This window comes from Saimiri boliviensis, chromosome 6, assembly GCF_048565385.1.
Source record: "Saimiri boliviensis isolate mSaiBol1 chromosome 6, mSaiBol1.pri, whole genome shotgun sequence".
Taxonomy (NCBI): Eukaryota; Metazoa; Chordata; class Mammalia; order Primates; family Cebidae; genus Saimiri; species Saimiri boliviensis.
Window position 1 is genome coordinate 31,932,473 of NC_133454.1, and position 23,103 is coordinate 31,955,575.

At 36.8% G+C, this 23,103-nt stretch overlaps 1 protein-coding gene across 4 annotated transcripts in view; it reads left to right on the forward strand.

Annotated features, from left to right (window-relative positions):
* The first annotated feature begins 11 nt into the window (after positions 1-11).
* Positions 12-23,103, forward strand: part of CEP57 (centrosomal protein 57) — an 85,133-nt gene continuing 62,041 nt past the window's right edge. The window contains exons 1-4 of one of the 4 annotated variants that reach the window (XM_074400448.1): positions 12-99; positions 9,491-9,647; positions 16,608-16,787; positions 17,144-17,265. In XM_074400448.1, the coding sequence (XP_074256549.1) occupies positions 9,527-9,647; positions 16,608-16,787; positions 17,144-17,265 (423 nt within the window). In that variant the 5' untranslated portion in view covers positions 12-99; positions 9,491-9,526. Of the gene's footprint in view, positions 100-170; positions 663-9,490; positions 9,648-16,607; positions 16,788-17,143; positions 17,266-23,103 lie in introns of those variants that run through there. The other 3 variants (XM_074400449.1, XM_003923810.4, XR_012518003.1) reach the window with 3 other exon arrangements.

Genomic DNA, 23,103 nt, shown 5'->3' on the forward strand with positions numbered 1-23,103 from the left:
CGCGAAAGGCTCGCTCTGTGCCGCAACTCTTTTTTCCCTTGCCTTCTATTGGACTAAGTCATTAAGTCCCTCCTCATCCTATTTGTTATTGGCCGAAAGGTAAGTACTTCACCTGGAGAGGCGTCCCCGAGGCAAACTCACGCTCCCTCCAGCGTGTAATCCGAGGGAACTCGGGGAGTGCTTGAACTTCGCCTTCGCTTTTGTTCTATCTCCATTATTCCGTTCGGTTGCCACTGGCGACAAGACTCACCCACGCTTCTTACTGGAGGAGGCCCGCCCCTCCACAGAATCCCCGCAGAGCCGGCCAGTAACCCGCTGCGTTGTCGGCCCCCAGCGGGCTCCGCTACGCGCTACCTTGTGACGTCACGGGGGAAAAGGCGGATTCTCTCCTACTACCGGAAGACGTCTGCTGTTTTGATTGGCTAGGGAAGACGTCCGTTAGGACGTGTTGGCCGTTCTGTGTGCTCCGTGAGCGTAGGCGTCTCTGTGGCAGGGGTTTCCAAAACCAGCGCCAGCACCCTTCCCCTTTTCCATCAGGGGTTTAGCTTAGGGTCGCCCCTGGTGGGCGGCTCCCGAGTCTTGAAGAAGACCACGAGAACCCCTGGGCAGGCTGAAACATGGCGGCGGCGTCGGTCTCTGCGGCTTCTGGTTCTCAGTTCTCGGTAAGGAGTTGGCGCGAGTGGGCCCCACGTCGGCCCTGAGCGCCTCTGAGTTTCCTCACGTTTTAGGGCGCTGTCAGTCCAGCTTCTGACCCCATTCTGGATTGCCCCGTGCTCCCCAAGTTTCCATTCTCTGTTCCTTTGTCGAGGCTGCACCCTCTGGCTTCCAGTGAAACTGGGCTGGCTCATGTCTGTTCCCCATCCCTCATTCACCTTCCGGCCTAGCAACCTCGGTTGCCTAACATTCCCAAGGCTTGTCTGGGACAACTGCCCACTCCCTGGCTTGCGAAATCGTAGTTCCTTTGGTCACGTGGCTTCAGCAGCCCCTCTAGGAAACGCGCCAGTGTGTTTAACAGACAGCTACCGAGTAGTGGTCCGCCGTCTCTCGAGCGCTTACTAGCCATTGCTTATGCTGTTTCTTATGGCTGCAGTGCCTCCCACTCTCATCCTCTCATTAACTTTGTTGTGTGAGCCTCGTAGCCGGAGCTCGCTCTTGCCACCACCCAGAATTGCTAGGACTAATGTGGAAATGCAGTTTTGGAGAGGCGACGGGGGATTGAATTTAAATAGCAGTTTTGCCTCCTGAAAGGTCACTAGCCAGTTTCGTCATTGGCATTTGTCATATTGGAGTGAACGTTTAGGTTTTTAAAAACCGCGACCTAAGGAAGAGATAGGAAGTAAATGTGACAAAGCCAAAGTTGGAGCCCTTGCCTGGGCTGAGAGTCCAAATGAATAGGGTAGAAACCCTGCTTTGAGGACGCAAACCACTGAAGAGCAACTGCACGTCATTAGGTGATTACTGCGCCATACGGTAGAACTAAAGTAATTTAGAGGGGAGTGATTAGCAGTGCTTGGGTAGGTTAGAGGTTTCCTAGAAGGGAAGATGAAGCTAAATGCGTGTCGAAGGAATTGTAATTGCTTGTGCCAAGAGTAGAGGAAGGAGAAAACGGCACTGCAGGAATTTTGGAGTATGTTCCAGGATAGTAGGTGCCTTCGGGAAACTTGAGATCATTTGGAATGAGGAGTAATATGGAGGTAGAGTTGGATGAGATAAATTGGAAACATAGGGAAAAAAGTGGAAAAAAAAAAAAGGGATGGTGAGTGAAGGAGCTAGTAGAATATCAGGACAAAGATATTTTGTAGAATCTAAGGGGGAAAGAGTGAGAAACGCTAAGAAAGCTTTACCACCTTGGAGAAGTCAGTTTCAGCTTTCAGAGATTTGTTAGAATTTGTAATAATGGGACCAGAAGTATTACGGTGTTTGAGCAGAATGGGAATTAGAAGTTTGCGGAGAGGTCTGGAGAAGTTGAGAGAAGTAATGAAAGCAACAATTGAAGGTTATTCAGGATTAGGTCAGTAAAAGAAAAAAGTAAGATAAACTATTAGAAGCGTCAGCACATGGAAGATGAATGAGATTTTATAGGACATGTGATTAAATTTGGGAGAACAGGACTTTTTACTGCTTTCAAAAGTTAAGCACTTGGAGACTGAATAAGGAATACTCATAAATGTTGAATTGAGTCTGGGTGCCATGGCTCATGTCTGTAATACCAACTACTAGGGAGGCTAAGGTGGGAGGATCACTTGAGCCCAGGGAGTTTGAGGCTGCGGTGAGCTATGATAGTGCCACTGCTCTCCAGCCTGGGTGACAGAGTGACCCTGTCTCTATAAAATAAAATATTAAATAAATGTTTAATTGAGCTGCATGATGCCAAGGCCTCCTACCTGGGCATTAGCACTGGGATATAGTCAGTTCTTAGTACTTACTGTATCATTGACAGAAATTCCAAAGACTGTTTAGTAGGAAAGCAAATTTTTTTTCCGCTAAGCTCAGCTTTAATTACATTCTAAGTATCAGGGGTACACTAAGAACATCTAGGATCCTCTACAAATCAAAGTATAACAACCATAAGTCAGTCTGCTACATCAAAATGTCTAATTTGGAAGTTACCGTTTCTCAAAAAAAAAATGACTAACTTTGTTTTCTTGGTGCATAATAAAAGGTCCTGCTTAGATGTCCTGTCAGAAATAAGGCTGCCATTTCCAACAGCATTGGAAAAGCACTTAGCTTAACAAACAGCTGATCTTAACATAAGGCAGCATTTAAAAAAAAAAGAAAGAAAACTTGTTAAAACTATACCATGAACTGAGAAGGCAACTTATATTCAGGTTTCAGGGTTGTGAAAATTAACAACTGTTATATTCAACTGTTTTTGACATGGATAAACCTACACGGAGCTAGTTATAAGTACATCGAGATGCTTTATAGGCAAGGATTTTTTAACAAGTAGATTCATAAATAACCATCTTTAGGAAGTAGGGACTGTGTAAATCTCGAATGATGTGGAAGTAGGGCAATAGGTTTCAGTTAGGTCTAGGTAACATTTATTGAGTGATTGCTCTTGAGTTGATAAACTCAACTCATGGAAAAGGCAGGAAAGCAACTATGATTGGGCATAATGAAATTAATTCCATATAGTATGGGCAGCAAAGTGTTGAAACACAAGAGTGTCTTTCATGTCAGCCTTGTAATGTTTTCACAACCCTGGTGAAAACACCCTGTCACTTTGGACTTAATGAGCTAATCTCTTCGTTTGTTTCTCTGACTTTTTGGTTAAGTCCTTCAACCAAGCTGTACAGTAGCTCCATATTAATTTCCGTTAAAAATGTTTTATGGCTGCCTTATACATTTTATAATATTAAATATAAGATTTACTTTTTGAGAATAATAAAATGAATACCTCGATGTTCCTTTTTGTTTTCTTCTTTTTCCTAACCACACCCACTGACTACACTTTTTTTTTTTTTTTTTTTTTTTTTGAGACAGAGTCTTGCTCTGTTGCCCAGGCTGGAGTGCAATGGCGTGATCTCAGCTCAGTGCGATCTCTGCCTCCCGGGTTTAAGTGATTCTCCTGCCTCAGCCTCCTGAGTAGCTGTGATTACAGGCATGTGCCAATCATGCCTGGCTAATTTTTGTATATTTAGTAGAGATGGAGTTTCACCCTGTTGTCAGGCTGGTCTCGAACTCCTGACCTTGTGAACCGGCTACCTTGGCCTTCCAAAGTGCTGGAATTACAGGCATGAGCCACCATGCCCGGCCCCCACTACACATTTCAAGATTATAATACATGGTATTTATATAGGACTATCTGGCAGGCATAGTCCTTAAAGACACTTTAAGCCCTTATCATACGTTAACTCATTTAATCCTCACAATAACCTTCTGAGATTGGCATTAATATTTCCTTTTTCACATGAGCAAAACGAGGCAGAGAGGTTGAGTCAAAGTTGTCTAGCTAGTAAATGACAGTATCTTGATGGGCTTTGGAGTTAATGGGTTTTGTTATTTATTTGCCAGATACTGTAAACAATCTTGTTCTCATTCTTATATGCTGTACGTGGCAAATGTTTCTCTCCAGTGCAGTTCTCAAAGTATGGTCTCACAATCCTTGGAGATCTCCAAGACTCAGTCTACGAGATCCTTGTGTAATGACCACGTTTGTGGTAGACTAGATTTTCTTTAATACATCAAGCAAAATAATATATCCAACAGAGCAAATATAGAACTAGATAAGAGAATCCTTATTTTAAGCCAAACATTAAAGAGATTAGCAGAAAAGTAAAATAGTGCCATTCTTTTCACTAAATTTTTTTAGAGTATAAAGGGGTCCTGAGGGAAAAAGTTTGCAAGCGGCAACTGTAGAGCAATGATTTTTTTTTTTTTCCCCCAAACCATAGGCTGGGCTCTGGATTACAACTCAGTAGTCGGTCATGGTATATGTACTGTGGGTCAGTCCATATCATTTTCAAGAAAGGAGGGAGTGAAAACAGTTGAGCATATACAGCTGAGTGAATTATCTGGTTCACAGAGTATGTGCGTCTTCAGCTTTACTCAGTCATACTAAATTGTTGTTACCAAGTGATTATACCAGCAGTCCTCTTTATTCGATGTCTTCTTAAATGGATGGTATTGTCCCACTTGTAAATTTTTGCTTTGTGTGTGAAGTGGTATCCTTTTCCTGATTTGTGCTCCTCTCATCATTGGTGAAGATGCACCCTGTTTTTTTCACACATTTACTAGTCTTGTGTATGTTTTCTTCTGTGAAATACCTATTCATGTCTTTTGCCTGTTTTTCAATTGGGTTGCCTATTATTAATTGATTTATAGGCATTTTTTAACATATTGTGATGTTATCTGTTAAGACAGTTCTGACTTGTCTTTGATACCTTTTAATAGTTTTTGTTACTTTTAATGTAAAATGTGTTAGTCTTTTTATGGTGATTTCTGTTTAAGAAATTCTTCTTTTCTCCAAGGCCTTGGTTGTACTCTATATTTTTTCCCTACATATTTTAAAGTTGGAGCCTTTTATGTCCTTAATTTACTTGGAATTAATTTGTATGCTGTGAGATAGGGATTCAGTTTAATGGTTTTACTTAAAATACACAATTGTCCCCACACTACTTGTTGGAAACTTATCCTTTCCCCAATGTTTTCCAATATACTCATTTCCATATGTGTATGGGTGTGTTAGCCGACTGTTTCTTTGTTGTATTTGTCTCTCCTGCTTAGACACCCACTGTCTTAGTGATTCTCCTAAGAATCACTCAGAGATGGGAGGGTCAGTCACCTTCCTTGTTGCTCAAGATAAATATTAGGTATTAATCAGTCCTTTGCTTTTTTTCAGTAGAAATTCTAGAACCTGCTATTGGAATTTTGATTGATATTTTATTGAATTTCTAGCTTAATTTGGGTGTAATTGGTATGTTTAGGATATTGACCCTTCTGTCTGAATGTTATGTTACTCCATTTATTTAGAATTTTAACATTTTTCAGTACGTGTTTACTTTCATGTCTTGTATGTTATTTGTTCATTTTATTTCTAGTTTTTAATTGATACATATTTTCGTAAGTTGCATTTTCTAATATATAAAATTACTGACTCTTATGGGTCTATTTTATTCAGCAATCTTAATTCTCATAATTGAGAATTTTTTTCTGTTTAGATGGTCATAATCTAAAATTGGGATTTTTCCTTTTCAACCTTAATATCTTATTCTTTTTTTATCTTAGTGTGCAGACTAGGAAATGAAGTACAGTGTTGACTAGAATTGATGTAGATATCTTTGTCTTGTTCCCTATTTTAAGAGGAGTATTTCAGGTGTTGCACCATTAAGTATGTTGGCCATGTTTTTTTTAATAAAACTTCATATTATTGTAAGGAAATAGTTTTTCTTTTTTTTTTTGTTTTTAAATAATGGCTGGATGTTGCATTTTATTGAATGCTTTTTTATATTTGTTGATCATATTGATTTTTACTTTTGGTATAACTGATACGTTTAGGATATTGAAACTATGAAACATGAAACTTTGTTTAGTTTCAAACATGAAACTTGGAAACTATTGCATTGATTGCACTGCTCAGAGCTCTACATCACATTCTTCCATCACTGGACCTTGACTTCCCCAATTTTATTTCATTCCACTTGTGTACACAAACTCTTTTTTTCCACTAAGCTAATGTATTCATTAACATGGAAACAATTGCTTTTCATACCCGTTTCTAGTTTGCCTATCAGAATACATATCAATCTGTAAGACCCAGTATCGATTTCAACACTAATAAAGACCTTCCTTTACCACACTGATAAGAAGCAATGTTCTGTTGAATGCATCTGAATTTAATTTACGCTTAGCCTCTATTACATCAAGTTTAGCAGTTCCCACTTACTCTTTTGTATTTGTATTTAATCTAATACCTTGCAGCTGTGTTGCATGTTCCACTTATAAAGACAGCAAATTATATGCATTTTTAAATTATGCTTCATACTTCACACAGTGTCATAAAAAGATGTTAAATAAATACTTGAATTTTGTGTTCCTAAATGAGATATTTGCCCTAACAACTAAAGGCTGCAGAAAAGATAGTGATCAGGTTAAACATTTTTCCTTTAATCCTGAAAGTTTCTCCTACAATCATATTTTGGTGGAATAATTTTTACTGAGTGCTTAGAGTCATGGAAGGAGTAGTGGATTGGGAGTTAGACTTGGACTCCTTTGTACACAGCCTTCCTATGATATTTGTGCTATTTGTTAAACATAAAGAAGCCTAAAGGCTTTTGGTGATCTCTTAAGGCATTATAGTAACTTGGTTGAAAAGGACAATCTTTTATAAATAATATTCAGTTTCCTGTTTTGGGGAGGAAATGTGTAATTAATATTCAGCAGATTTATTGAGTAGAATAAAGTTTGTTTGTTAGAGTTTCTCCAGCAAAAATCCTACACCAACTGGGTGTCCTACAATTATTTTAATTTTGACACTACCCAGATAAAGCTGAGACACTCATACATTAAGGGGCTCAATTTCACACGACTGCTCACCCCCAAGTCAGTCAAAGTCCTGAGTGTTCCCAGAGCATCTCCATTTCTGCCAAGCTAACTAAAAATTAAGGGATTTCTGCAGCTTTCCAAGAACAGCTCACAGTACTCAGGAAAGACTATACTTAAGGAATTTCAATTTTATAAAGGACACAACTCGGGAACAGCCAGATGGAGGAGACATAGCGCAAGGTGTGAAAGGGTTTCTGTACCCTCTGTGGGGCAGCACCTTTCTGGCATATCAGTATGTTCAACAATCCAGAAGCTCCCAAAAACTCTTTAAAGAGTTTTTATTGAGATTTCATTACATATATACATAATTGAGTAAATTATTGACTGGTCATTGGGCTCAGTCTCAGCTTCTTACCTCCCTTGAGGTCAGGGTGTAGGGCTGAAATTTGTAACTCTTCCTTCCCCCTCCCACCCCCCCGCACTCCACCTCGCCAGGCAGTGTGTCACTGTCCCCTTGGCTGTAGTGCAGTGGTGCACTCTCGCTCCACCACCTGGGTTCAAACGATTCTCCTGCCTTGGCTTCCTGAGTAGCTGGTATTACAAGGCACACCACCACACTCAGCTGATTTTTTTGTATTTTAGGCAGAGATAGAGTTTCACCATGTTGGCCAGGCTGGTCTCGAATTGTAGACCAACCTCAAGTGATCCGTCCACCTCACCCTCCCAGAGTGCTGGGATTACAGGCAAGAGCCACCACTCCTGGATGAACTTTGTAGCTCATTATAATCTAGTGGTTGGGTTTTCTGGCAGCCACTTCCCAGAAGATACCTTCAAACCTGAAGCTATCCTAGGGGCCTGTACCTTGAGTCCCCTCATCAGCCTAACAAGGACACCCCTATCACTTAAGAAATTCTAGGAGTTTTTGAATCTGTATCTGAAACCAAGGACAAAAGATAAAATACATTTTTTGTTACACCGCAGGACATACAGATAATAAAACATGTATATGTCATGAGGGGTGATATAAAATAGCAAGTAAAGGGCAAGTGCACTAACATAAAATGTAGAGCAGAGGTAGTTCTGTTTTGGAACTAGTTTATGATTCAGCCAATCACATAATTAATGTTATTCCCTACTGGGCAGAGGATGGTCAGCAAGTCACTTGATGTTTTTGAATGTTAGATAGGATTCTCGTGGGTTGTAAATGACCATTGAAGACCTGAGGTTCTCTATGACATATTTAAATTAAGCTATGCAATAATTCAGGATGCTTTGCAAGACCTTTGACCACATTATAAAGAATTGAAAACTCATCCTATTTTCCAGTTACCTCTAAAACCAGATACCAATTTGCCATTAAGTTTGGAAAATGACAAATATTAGTCTTTGTGGTATATGAACACACTATAGTAGACTTAGCACTTATTTGAGTACCACTTTTAAGACTTGTCTCTCCTCTGCTAAGCTTTTTGTCTCCACTTTTGATTTTCATAGCCATAGTGTGTTTTATATTTACATAAATAGAAAATGTTTTATATTTGCTTTTTAAAATAAACTGGAAATTTGCATAATTTTTAACATGGAAGTAAAAGCTTTAATTTTAAATAAGATTTAAATACAGTGCAGGTATTTTGATAGCCTTTGTTTAAGGAGATTGTTTTGTGCTCTTGTACTTTAATGAACACAGATTATTCTGATACTTTGTAAAGGTAAGAATTGAGAAACAATTTGCTGTGGCCTTTTGAGGAAGGAAAATGGATGCTGAAAATTTTGAACAGCTGGCAGTTACTATCTTCCACCTTAGCCCTCAGCTTCTTATATACATCCCCCAGTCTAGGTCCATCTGTCAATATGAAGTCACCTACAACAAATGAAACTCTGCAGTTAGCATTCCCTGGGTTGAAATTATTATTTGGAATCCTAAATTTAATAGAATCTCATTCATGACAGAATGATATACTGTGGAAATAAAGTTTTGTATTTGAGTGTTTGATGGGCCTTAATGTTTTCTAATAATTTTCTTTTTTCTTAATTAAATGTAATTATTTGAGGCAAGGACAGTGCCTTATTTTCTTTCTGGAGTTTTGAATACTGTAAATATTTAAGTAGTATTTTGTTGATGGGGAATGAAGTAATCAGTCATTTGTAGCAGTTTCTGGTCCTGTAAAATTATGTATTTATTTTTCTGAATGTATATTTCACAGTACATATTTTTAACTACTGCATTTACATTCATTGTATCATTTAAGTATTTCTGCACAGCATTTGTATTCAAGTTGTGTGAACATTATTTCCTTTCTATAGTGTCTACCTTTAATATGAAACACTTTAAAAGTTGTATTTCTTTAAAATAAATAATGGTTGAATTCTGTTGTTTATAGTCAGTGGATTTTTTTCTGTTGTCTATATGGACAGTCTAATTCTCAGTCATAAATATTTGTGGTTTAAATCTGCTATTTGTGGTTCACACTTTTGAAAGGTAATTTGTGTCTTTATTTTTCAGAACATCTTAGCTGAACCATCAAGGTCTAATGGAAGTATGGTTCGGCATTCTTCATCTCCGTATGTTGTGTATCCATCGGATAAGCCTTTCCTTAATAGTGATCTACGACGCTCCCCAAGTAAGCCTACACTTGCCTATCCAGAAAGCAACAGCAGAGGTAATCGAGCCTAACAAAATAGATGTTACTTGTGTTTACTTGCTGCTTTAAAATTTCTTAATTTTGTCCTGTATTATTTTGCAATTAAAGGAAAATGTGTTTCCCCTTTGCTTTCAGTTTTTAGCCCCCACAAAATATTATGCTCTTCTTGTATTCCTTATATTGACTGTTAAACATCATCATCCACCAAATTACTGATGCTAAAATACTTTTTAGTCATCAATGACTGCTCTGTCATCTCCACTACTAGTCTGGAATAAACACCTTTTTTTGGCTTCTGAAATGTACCAAAAGTCTATTGGTTCTTTTGCCTTCTTATGTTCTCATTGCTTTGGTTTAGGCTTTCATCATCTGTCACCCACATGTTGATAATACATTCCTCATTAATCTCCTTGCCCATTTTCTCCTCCGCATCGCTTCCTCAGAATTAAAGTTTTAGCATCTCTTCATGGCTGACATAATAAATTCCTAATTTTTCATAACCTAGACCCCATCTGCCTCACCAGCTTCATCCTTAACATGTCTTCTGTTTTTACCTTTCCCATCCTTTTTTCTGGCTACTTTGAAATATGTTTGTTCTGGAACCTGCCATATGTATTAATTTTCTTGTTGCCTTAACAGATTGCCATGAATTTAGCTTTCAATACCACATATTTTTCATCTCAGTTTTTTGTGGGTCAGAAATCTGTGTAGGCTCATCTGGGTCCTCTGTTTAGAGCCTTACAAGACTGAAATCAAGATGTTGTCTGGGGTTCTGTTCTTTACTAGAGGCTCCGGGAAAGACCTGCTTCCAAGCTCATTAAGATTCTTAGCGAAATTCAGTTCCTTGTCATTGCAGGACTGAGATTCTTTTGCCTTGCATACTCTTACTTGAGGACAGTCTTTGCTCCTGGAAACTGTCCTTGTTCCTTCATGTTTTTCTTATGGTCTCCTACAGTAACAGTAGGTAGAGTCTCTTTGTGTTTCAAATCTCTGACTTTTGCTGTTACATTTCTCTAGCCACAGCTGGAGAAAATTTTCTGGTCATGTTCTCAGATTGGGCCCACTCAGGTAATGAAAAGATGGTTCTTATGTTGAATTTGTTAATCTTTTTGATGTTTCTTCATCTGTATTTTTAAAAATATACCTACTTTATACTTTGCGTATGTGTGAAGTTTAAATGAAATGTCTGCTTTATTTGGGATGCTACAGCATTTCCTTTTTTAAAAAGTTGTGTTTAATCACTAATATTGCAACAGTTATATGTGTCAATGATTCTCTAGGTAAAAGAAATTATTTTTGGCACCATATGCTAAACAGGCAGTTGTATATTAGTTGAGGAACTTTTTTATTTCAACTGGGATGTATATTGTAAGTATCCTAAAAATCTCAGAATGAAACTGTTTTGTAAACTTTACTGATCGCACGGTAACATACCAAGTAGGTGACGATACCAAATACCAGTTTAAATCCTAACCTATAATGGGTGCTGGGAAGTGTTTGTTGAAATAAATGTAACTAAATAGTGTGATGTCTTTTAAGAATTTCAGTACTCTATAATCACTAAACTAGAAGCCTCTTTATTATAAGTTACTGTGTCTCAATGATAATGAAAATTTTAATTTAATTAATGATTAAAGCAATTTATAATGTTCTATACATCAGAGTATAGCAGGTTGGCAATTTAAGAAAATTAAGTTGCATGACAAACAATATAGATTTTAAAAAGCAAAAAATAATAATAAAATAACTGAAGCCCACAGTAGAGCAAAAATCAGTTTCAGTAAATTTCTTATTAAAAAATAAGCACAAAGCAAAATATCCATTTAACAAAGTTCTAACAGAAACACAAAATCTAACAATTAGATATTAATCCGTGGACTAGATACAATATTGTATCTAGTTCTGGTCTTTACACTCATGAAATTTTTAAAAAGCTCAAAAAATGACAAATTACTAACAAGAATAAGAAAAATTAAGAAGGCAGATATATTCACAGAGTCAAAATTTTTAGCACAGCATGTTACTAATACAGCTAAATTCTGCTTGAGTGCAACATCAGTGGTCTTAAGAAATAAAAGAGAAGTGGGAGAAGAGGAGATGGAGAGGAGAAATAAACAAGATAAAAAGTAACCTTCAAGACAGTAAATAAGCTTTTATGTCTTTAGAACATGGTGGTGTGAACTGTTTAAGCAGTGTCCCAGGATGGTCATTACAATCCACTATGCTTTTATAGTGTGTGTTTTAATCCAACGATACTTTCTTTCCAAATGGGAAGGGAAAACACAGAAGTCACCATCTCCTTCTCACCCAGAAAAAAAGTAAAGGCTGTGAGATATGAACAAATACCAAGAGAGTTCTGAAAAGACATTTGCCGGGGACAGGGATAAGTGTGTGTTGGGGAGGTTAGAAGAGAGGAAAACCTCTCAGAGGAAGAACAAAATAATAATCTGAGCTTTAAAGAATGAGTACAGTTCTGTAAGAAGAAAATTTCATCAAGAGTACAGCATGTGAAAGGTTTATGAACCTGATAAGATTTTTATTGCTTCATCAAGGACAATTGTGGCTTAGTTTTTTCTTACTGGGAATTTATGACAATGCCTGAAGTGAAGAATACAGTGCCAAAAATTATAGTTTAATAATTACTAACTTGATTTGAGCTAAAATTAGGAATTTTACCCAACAATGCTTTTGCACCATCATTGGCAAACTTCAACACAATGAAAAAGCAAAGTTTTAATATTAGTAGTATTATAAAAGCAGTGGTGACCTCACAGACCCTGGGAAAGGCCTCATGAGTGCTGCCCGCAATGTGCCTATGCCCCACATTTTGAGAACCACTATAATTAAGGATATGAGTATGTCCGGAATAGTATTTTGTTCATGTAACTACTTTTTTTCCAGATGTGAGAAAAATGTAGATAGCAGCATCTGTTCCAGAATCTAGATGATAGCTCCTTGAGGGTAAAGGCTGCCTTCATTATCATTATATTATCTCCTTCACCTTGCAGAGTGCTTCGCACATCGTATGTGGTCTGTATGTTTGTTGGACTGAGGTTTACAGCAGAAGTAACTCTAAACTGAAACAGCAAGACCGAACAGGAGACTAAGATAAGATTTATGTATATTTTGTTGTGGGAATGAGGAAGGTAGAGAAATCTTTGAGTCTGAGATTTCTAGTGTAGATGATTAGTGGTGTGATTAAGACAGATCACAGAAAAAAGCATACTTGATGATATAATTTTGTCTGTATCAAATTTGAGATGCCTATGAGTTAGATGGAGATGAATAATAAGCAAGTGAAAAGTCTGAAGTGTAGTAGAGAATGCTGCACTGATGAACTCAGGCATCATCAAGGATACAGTAGTGGATGAAGCCCATGAGTATAGAGGGGTTCTCCAGAAAAAGAAAGCAGAGAGAGAAAAGAGCTTTGGAAAATACCACCATTTAAACAGTAAACTAAAAAGTAGGAAAAGTCAGAAAGGTGGAGAACTACCAAGACAGCAATATTGGAGAAATCAAAATGCATACTATGGATCTGGGTTTCTCCCTGCTCTTAATCTACGACTAACCTGTGTTTATGTTAATGGCAGAAACGTCCCAAGCAATAAATAGATCCAGGTGGACTTGAAGAACATTAGAGACTTGAACATGGCTGGTTCTTTGTCCATCTTTTTTTTTTTTTTTTTTGGCTTGTAACTAACTTCATTTTTTCTAGCTACAAACCAGCTTTTTCTGCCTAGCAGGAAACATTATTAACAATTTTTATTTTAGTTGAACCAGATCTGGATTTGATGTTTCGGACAAAAGTCCCAAGAAGACAAACATTGTCTAGGCCTCAGTGTTGTCCCTTGTGGATCAATTAGCCAGATTTGTCAAAGGGTAATAAAGTTGTAGGTATAGCCTGGTGAGGTAAGGGGAAACTCCGAGAACAAGAGGTAGGTAAGTCAGGCAAACAGTTCCAAAGATATATGCTATACTTCATATAGCAAAATATAAGAAAAATTCAAGGAAACAAAATTAGGAAATATATAATGAAAAATATGAAATGAATCAGGTATGACAAATGTGATAATGTCACCTCAAAAGCCAATAAATGCTTTTTAAGTAAAACCTGAAATAAAATGAAACATAAAAAATAAATAGCCGACAAAGAGACTTAACTACCATTCAAATAAAAAGAATGGAAGACAGCACTACTGTCAAACAGAATAGACAAATAGCAGCTTCATGTAATAATAAATAAAAGCAAATAATACCTAGTTTAAAAGTGAGAAGGAAAAATACCTAAGTACAGAAATAAAACAAGTTTCAAGCTAGGACAGTAAGGATGGAACTAAAGCCAAAAACTTTAGGGACAGTATTAGGAGTCTTGGCATTAGGTATAAGCCTTTTAAGTGTTGGGGTACAGTAGCAGAGATTATAAAATTTTAAATGTGGGTAGGGACTGGAGAACAAAGCTCTAGGCCCTCGTGAGGCAAGTTCTGGAATACTTCTTTGAAAAGCTGGGCATGATGAGAGTTGTTAAAGCAGAACTGGAACACTGCAGCCCATGGTCTTGGAAAGAGACTGTGGATTAAAAAAAAAAGTTACCTCTGACAAGTCAATCCAACCCAATTTTATGTGCTCACTGAGGTGCATACGTGAAGACTTGAATACATAATGAGAGCTATTACAGTGTTAGTGAAAACGCTTAATATTATAAATTGCACTTAAAGTGTGCTTATATGTAAATATATGACATAGGGAACAAAGGGAAATCTTACATATGAAAGCATTTTTAAGATCTAAAGGATTTTAATAGTCTTAGTAATTACTACACCTAGATGGTAAGATTATGGGTGTAATTTTTTTTCCTTTTCGATCGTGTTTTCTAAATTATTCTCTGCACTTATTCAATAATTTTTTGATAAAACTATAAAACATTACACATTTAAACAGGGATATATAAGCCATTCAAGAATACATAAGAGGAAAGCGCACACCCCACCTTGGGTCTTTTTGTTAACCTAGCATATCCCTGTGATACTACAGTTGCTGACATAAAGAACAAAAATGAAATGTTCCAGCCAGTTTCAATAATAAATATAGATGTAGAAATAAAATATTAGCAAAATTGTGTACTTTTGGGTATAATTTAATGAAGGAATGCAAAAAGTGTTTGATATTGCAAAGTGTTTAGTAAATTTGCCTCTGGTTTAGAAGAGGTTAAAAAAAACTCAACATTAAAGGACATTTAAAATTTTATTTTTTTATTATATTTATCTGATGATTGCAGGTATATAAAAGAATTGTTCCCTTTAGCATTAATCTTATATCTAGACTTCTCTTTTAGTTCTATCTTTTCAGTTGATTTTTCAGGTTTCTATTTGTTTGTATGTGTGTTTCATGTTTGTCTTTTTCCAGTTAGATTGTAGTCTCATTGCATACCAGCAAGAATAAGCTGACTACAATAAAATGGTGTCTTATTTGAGGCCTGTGATATCCTAGGCACTAAAAAATTTGGAAAAGGAATGAATTATGGTTAATAAATGGACAAGAGTACTTTGTGTGGAATAAGAGGACTCAATTCTTAAAAGATAACAGCTCCCCAATCTAGTGTATAGTTTAAATTAGTACTTAGGCAAAATGATTCTGAATAGTTAGTTGGCAAGAATAGTTTGGAAACATTTTAAGATTTATTTGATATAGGTGACTGGCAGAATCAGTGTTTATGAAGTTTTAATAATTGAAATACTGGCAGTAATTCCCTAATATTATTAAGGAATCCAGAATAAAAGAAAGATCTGAAACTGTCTGAGGGTATGTATGTAACAAAGAATTATAGTATCTAATATATACATTTGTGATTTTAGTATATGATCAATTTGACATTTCAAGATTTTATTTCCTTCAAAAATACTTTTCCTATGACTTAACGAATTAAATGTAAACATATGAAATGATAAGTATAAATAAAAATACAATGTTTATCTGATCTTGAGTTTGAGAGAACTTTCTAAGTATATCAAGAAAGAAAACATGATGGGAAACAATGTTAGATATACTGCTTTAAAAAATCATAACATCTATACATCAAAACTAGAATTAAAGGCAGATAATTAAATGAAGAAAACTTTTTCCCATAGAAAAATGGCCAAAGGAAATTCATGAAAGGGAAAAAATCGGCCAGTAATGTATACGAAAAGATTTATACTTTAGTGGAAATGGGAAATCACCGGAAGTAGTGTATTTTTCTCATTAGAATGGCTATGAATGTTCTTTGACCCAGTAACTTGATTTTTTTTTTAGTTTTTAATTACTATTAGAAAATCTTTTAAGACTGATAACATGAGGGAATTCTCACTATACAATAATGCCAAAGTGAAAAAAACCTACATGTATTCTGTCTCAATTTATTTTACACATACAGAAAAAAATTTAAAGAACCAAATGACCAGTCATTACCTCTGGATAATGGGATTATTGGTTATTTTTCAGTGTGTTTTTCTCTGTCTTCTACAATACTGCAGTTAACATAATTTTATAATCAAATTTAAGGGGGGGGTTAGAATGCACTTAAAATGGAGATTTTGAAAATAGTATTTTTTTGTGCTTGACTGTTTTTAACAGTTGGATTTTACAGGTGCTCTTATGAATAAAATGAAATGATTAAGATAGTAATGTACTTCAGGACTGTTATGTGAACTTTGTATGACTGGCTAAATTTTTTGGCACTTTACAAAAGTCTTTGAAATTTTTTTTTATCATAATAAGGGTTTTTTTACTTGAGTAACTAGAACATTTCAAATACTCAGTGTCTTTAAATTGATTTTTTAAAAAACAAATATGAGATAATTAACATTTTATTGTTCCCCCAAGAGTAATCCTCCACTAGACTCACCCATCAGTTTATTTTTTATTTAGATGAGTTTATTCTTTTTAAATATACTTTGTCTATATATGCTATTGTATTATTCATGTTTGTGTTTTATTTGGCAGCCATATTTTCTGCTCTTAAGAATCTTCAAGATAAGATTCGTCGCTTGGAACTTGAGAGGATTCAGGCAGAAGAAAGTGTGAAAACCTTATCTAGAGAAACAATTGAATACAAGAAAGTACTGAATGAACAGATACAGGAAAGGGAGAATTCAAAGAATGAGGAATCAAAGCACAATCAAGGTTTGTTTAATTATGAAGAAAATTAAATTCTGTCAAAATAAGTGTTGTGAAGTATTAAGTATTCTAAAAAAAAAATACTACATTAGTGTTTTCTAGTGGTATCTTCAGGTACTACAAAACTGCATTGTATTCGGGTGCATTTTGAGGAGCAAGTGCTGTTATCATACCTTGTATTTACTTACTGAATGCAAGGCTGATCTGACTAGCGTGTAGAAAGAGAATGATTTAGGTAATCTGAAAAGGCTTTTAGGTGTGTGGAAGGTGTTTTGGTGTATACCATAGATTCAATTCCTGTTAACAGTTAAAACTATTTTATTTGTGAGTTGACTTCTGCTTTTCTTTTCTGTTCTTCTTAGAACTGACATCTCAGTTGTTAGCTGCAGAAAATAAATGCAATCTACTAGAAAAACAATTGGAATACATGCGAAATATGATAAAGCATGCAGAAATGGAGAGGACATCTGTCTTAGAGAAACAAGTAAGTAAAACTCCTTATAGACTGATACTCAAGAATAGTTAGTTAAGGGGAAAACTAATTGAATAAAGACTTATTTTTTCTCTCAGTGAGGACTAATGGTGCTGTTACAGCCCAGGACTGAAATTTTTGGCATCAGTTATGAAATCTAAAGAGGTGATTGGCTTTTCTTTGTTGTTATTGTTGTGTTTGATAGAGTTTTACTTAAACTGGAAAAATACAGTTAGTTGTGAGGTGTTTTACAGTTACGTCAGCTTCTTTGAGTCTACATTATAAAAAGTGTAAATAACCATATACCTCTGTACCTCTGAAATTTGTTCAGTGACTCAAGGGAGATAGTAGATTTGAAAGTTGTTTATACTTTCTAAAACTCTTTAGAAGTGTTATTTAGCATGGGATTTTTGTGCTTTCTTACATCAGAGGTCTTTGTATTTAGGTAACCTGCACATTTGTGAGAAGATATCTGCAACATCAGTCTCAAATTGATTGATTGGTTGATTAGAAATAGTCTCACTCTGTCACTGAGGCTGGAATGTGTGGCATGACCTCAGTTCACTCCAACCTCCACCTCCTGGGCTCAGGTGATTCTCATGCCTCATCCTCCTTAGTAGCTGGAATTACAGGCGGTTGCCACGATGCCTGGCTTTTTTGTGTTGTATTCTTAGTATAGATGGATTTCACCATGTTGGCCAGGCTGGTCTCAAACTCCTGACCTCTAGTGATCAGGCTGCCTCAGCCTCCCAAAGTGCTGACATTACAGGCATGAGCCACTGTGCCCAGCCTTGCATGTGTTTTTAAAAACTTATGGCCGGGCGCGGTGGCTCAAGCCTGTAATCCCAGCACTTTGGGAGGCCGAGGCGGTCGGATCACGAGGCCGAGAGATCGAGACCATCCAGGCCAACATGGTGAAACCCCGTCTCTACTAAAAACACAAAAAATTAGCTGGGCATGGCGGCACGTGCCTGTAGTCCCAGTTACTCAGGAGGCTGAGGCAGGAGAATTGCCTGAACCCAGGAGGCGGAGGTTATGGTGAGCCGAGATCACGCCATTGCACTCCAGCCTGGGTAACAGGAGTGAAACTCCGTCTCAAAAAAAAAAAAAAAAAACTTCTTTTCCAGTTACAAATCTAGAATTTGAATTCATTATCAATGCTAGCTTGTCGACATCTTAACTCTATTTTGCAAAATTTGAATGTTTGTAAGCTTAATGTTTATGCTAGACGCTTTGCAGTGTAATAAAAGAAAGAAATACCAGGCACTTGTCCCTCCGTATTCATGAGTGAATTGGTTTTGAGACCACTGTGGATCTCCATCTCTATTAAAAAATACAAAAATTAGCTGGACATGGTGATGCCCACATGTAGTCCCAGCTACTCTGGAGACTGAGGCAGGAGAATTGCTTGAACCCAGGAGGCAGAGATTACAGTGAGCCGACATCATGCCACTGCACTCCAGCCTGGCGACAGAGTGAGGCTATGTCTCAAAAAAAAAAAAGTCCAAGGATGCTCAAGTGTTTTATAAAATAGTGTGGTATTTGTGTATAGCATACACCAAATCTCTCATATACTATAAATTATCTTTACATTACTTATAATACCTAATACAGTGTAAATGCTATGTAAATACTTGCTATACTATATTATTTGGGGAATAATGTTAAGAATAAAAATCTGTGTATGTTTAGTAGAAACTCAACTATGCTTTTTTGTTTTTTTCTCACATATTTTCAAACCACAGTTGATTGAATCCATGGATGCAAAACACACAGATACAGAGGGCTTACCGTATGTGTTTTCTACCCTCAATCAGCTTTCAGTCCTTGTTGGAGAGAATTAGACTTAAATATTTGAGCAATCATACAAAAATATTTGAGAAAATGCCTCAGTAATTAATTCTCATGTGTGTTACAGGTCTCTTCACTACGTTACTGGGTTTTAGTGATTATATTTTTTTATTTTATTTGGGTCTTTTTCCATCCACTTAGTTTTGTTCTTAGATTGTACTGTTACTCTGTGGTTTTTATTCCTTCCCTTTATCTCTTTGAACACTATAAACAATTCTCAGGTTTTTTTAAAATTATTTGATATTTTCAAATTGTTAATCCTCATTTGTTTGTGTTTATTGATTCTCCCTTATGATACCTTGTTTTTTTATGGGAACTGTTTTTTCCTTTTTTTAAAATTATTATTATACTTTACGTTCTGGGATACGTGTGCAGAACGTGCAGGTTTGTTAATAGGTATACATGTGCCATGGTGGTCTGCTGATCAACCCATCTTATAAATTAGGTATTTCTTCGATAGCTATCCCTCCCCTAATCCCTGACAGGCTCTGGTATGTGATGTTTCCCTCCCTGTGTTCATATGTTCTCATTGTTCAACTTCCGCTTATGAGTGACAATATGTGGTATTTGGTTTTCTGTTCTTGTGTTAGTTTGCTGAGAATGATGGTTTCCAGCTTCATCTGTGTCCCTTCAAAGGACAAGAACTTATCCTTTTTTAAGGCTGCATAGAATTCCATGGTGTATATGTGCCACATTTTGTTTATCCAGTCGCGTGTATGGGTACTTGGGTTGGTTCCAGTAAGCATACGTGTGCATGTGTCTTTATAGTAAAATGATTTATAATTCTTTGGGTATATACCCATTAATGGGATTGCTGAGTCAAACAGTATTTCTGGTTCTAGATCCTTGAGGAATCGCCACACTGTCTTCCACAATGATTGAACTAATTTACACTCCCACCAACAGTGTAAAGGCATTCCTATTTTTCCACGTCCTCTCCAGTGTCTGTTGTTTCCTGACTTTTTAATGACCACTATTCTAACTGGCGTGAGATGGTGTCTCATTGTGGTTTTGATTTTAATTTCTCTAGTGACCACTGATGATGAGCTTTTTTTCATGTTTGTTGACCACATAAATGTCTTCTTTTGAAAAGTGTCTGTTCACATACGTTGCCCACTTTTTGATGAGGTTGTTTGTTTTCCTGTGAATGTGTTTACATTCCTTGTAAATTCTGGGTATCAGCCCTTTGTCAGATGGATAGAGTGCAAGAATGTTCTCCCATTCTGTAGGTTGTCTGTTCACTGTGATGATAGTTTCTTTTGCTGTGCAGAAGCTCTTTAGTTAGATCCTATATGTCAATTTTGGCTTTTGTTCCCATTGCTTTTGGTGGTGTTGTCATGAAGTGTTTGCCCATGCCTATGTCCTGAATGGTATTGCATAGGTTTTCTTCTAGGGTTTTTATGGTTTTAGGTCTTATATTTAACTCTTTAATTTATCTTGAGTTAGTTTGTATATAAGGTGTAAGGAAGGGGTCCAGTTTGTTTTCTGCATGTGGCTAGCCAGTTTTCTTAACATCATTTATTAAATAGGGAATCCTTTCCCCATTGCTTGTTTTTGTTTGTCAGGTACATCAAAGATCAGATGGTTATAGATGTGTGGTGTTATTTCTGAAGCCTCTGTTTTGTTTCATTGGTCTATGTATCTGTTTTGGTGCCAGTACCAATGCTGTTTTGATTACTGTAGCTCGGTAGTATAGTTTGAAGTCAGATGGCATGATGCCTCCAGCTTTATTTTTTTTGCTTAGGCTTGTGTTGGCGGTATGGGCTCTTTTTTGGCTCTAATTCTGTGAAGACAGTCAATTGTAGTTTGCTGGGAATAGCATTGAATCTATAAATTACTTTGGGCAGTATGACCATTTTCACAATATTGGTTCTTCCTGTCCATGAGCATGGAATGTTGTTCCATTTGTTTGTGTCCTCTCTTACCTCTTTGAGCAGTAGTTTGTAGTTCTCCTTGAAGAAGTCCTTTATATCACTTGTAAGTTGTATTCCTATGTATTTTATTCTCTTTGTAGCAATATTGAATGGAAGTTCACTCATGATTTGGCTCTCTGTTTGTCTGTTATTGGTATATAGCAGTCGTCCCCAAACTACAGCCTGCAGGCCGTATGCGGCCCCCTGAAGCCATTTATCCAGCCCCCCGCCGCACTTCAGGAAGGGGCACCTCTTTCATTGGTGGTCAGTGAGAGGAGCACAGTATGTGGCGGCCCTCCAACGGTCTGAGGGACAGCGAACTGGCCCCTTGTGTAAAAAGTTTGGGGACGCCTGGTATATAGGAATGCCTGTAATTTTTGCGCATTGATTTTGTGTCCTGAGACTTTGCTAAAGTTGCTTATCAGCTTAAGGAGATTTTGAGCTGAGAAAGTGGGGTTTTCGAAATATACATTCGTGTCATCTGCAGACAAAAACAATTTGACTTCCTTTCTTCCTGTCTCAATACTCTTTTATTTCTTTCTCTTGCCTAATTGCCCTGGCCAGAAATTCCGGTAGTATGTTGAAGAAGAGTGGTGAGAGAGGGCATCCTTGTCTTGTACTGGTTTTCAAAGGGAATGCTTCCAGTATTTGCCCATTCAGTATGATGTTGGCTGTTTGTCAAAAATAACGCTTATTATTTTGATATGCATTTCATTAATATCTAGTTTATTGAGAGTTTTTAGCATGAAGGGGTATTGAATTTTATCAGAGGCCTTTTCTGCATCTGTTGAGATACTCATGTGGTTTTTGTCATTGGTTCTGTTTATGTGATGGTTTACATTGACTGATTTGTGTATGTTGAACCAGCCTTGCATATCAGGGATGAAGCTGACTTGATGGTGGTGGGTATGCTTTTTGATGTGGTGCTGGATTCGGTTTGCCTGTATTTTATCGAGGATTTTCGGATCGATGTTCATCAGGGATATTGGCCTGAAATTGTGTCTCTGCAAGGTTTTGGTTTCAGGATAATGCTGACCTCATAAAATGAGTTAGGGAGGAGGAGTCCTTTTTCTTTTATGTGGAATAGTTTCAGTAGAAATGGTACCAGCTCATTTTTATACCTCTGGTAGAATTCAGTTGTGATTCTGTCTGGTCCTGGACGTTTTTTGGTTGGTAGGCTACTGATTACTGCCTCAATTTCAGAACTTGTTACTGGTCTATTCAGGGTTTTGATTTCAAACTGGTTTAGTCTTCAGCAGGTATATGTGTCTAGGAATTTATCCATATCTTTTAGATTTTCTAGTTTATTTGCATAGACTTGTTTATAGTATTCTCTGATGGTAGTTTGCATTTCTGTGGGATCATTGGTGATATTGCTTTCATCTTTTTTATTGTGTCTATTTGATTTTTTCTTCATTATTACTTTGGCCAGTAGTCTATGTATTTTGTTGATCTTTTCAAAAAACCAGCACCTGGATTCTTTGCTTTTTTAAATGATTTTTTATGTCTCTCTCTCCTTCAGTTCTGCTCTGATCTTAGTTATTTCTTGTCTTCTGCTAGCTTTTGAATGTATTTCATCTTGCTTCTCTAGTTCTTTTAATTGTGATGTTAAGGTGTCAATTTTAGATCTTTCCTGCTTTATCCTGTGGGCATTTAGTGCTATAAATTTTCCTCTAAGCACTGCTTTAGCTATGTCCCAGAGATTGTGGTACGTTGTGTATTTGTTCTCATTGGTTTCTAAAAACTTACTTATTTCTGCTTTATATGCCCAATAGTCATTCAGGAGCAGGTTGTTAAGTTTCTGTGTTGTTGTGCGGTTTTGAGTGAGTTTCTTAATCCTGAGTTCTAGTTTGATTGCGCTGTTGTCTGAGAGACTGTTATGATTTTTGTTCTTTTGCATTTGCTGAGGAGTGTTTTACTTCCAATTATGTAGTCAGTTTTAGAATAAGTGCAATGTGGTGCTGAGAATAATGCATATTTTGTTGATTTTGGGTGGAGAGTTCTGTAGATAGATGTCTATTAGATCTGCTTGGTCCAGAGCTGAGTTCAAGTCCTGAATATCCTTGTTAATTTTCTGTCTCATTGA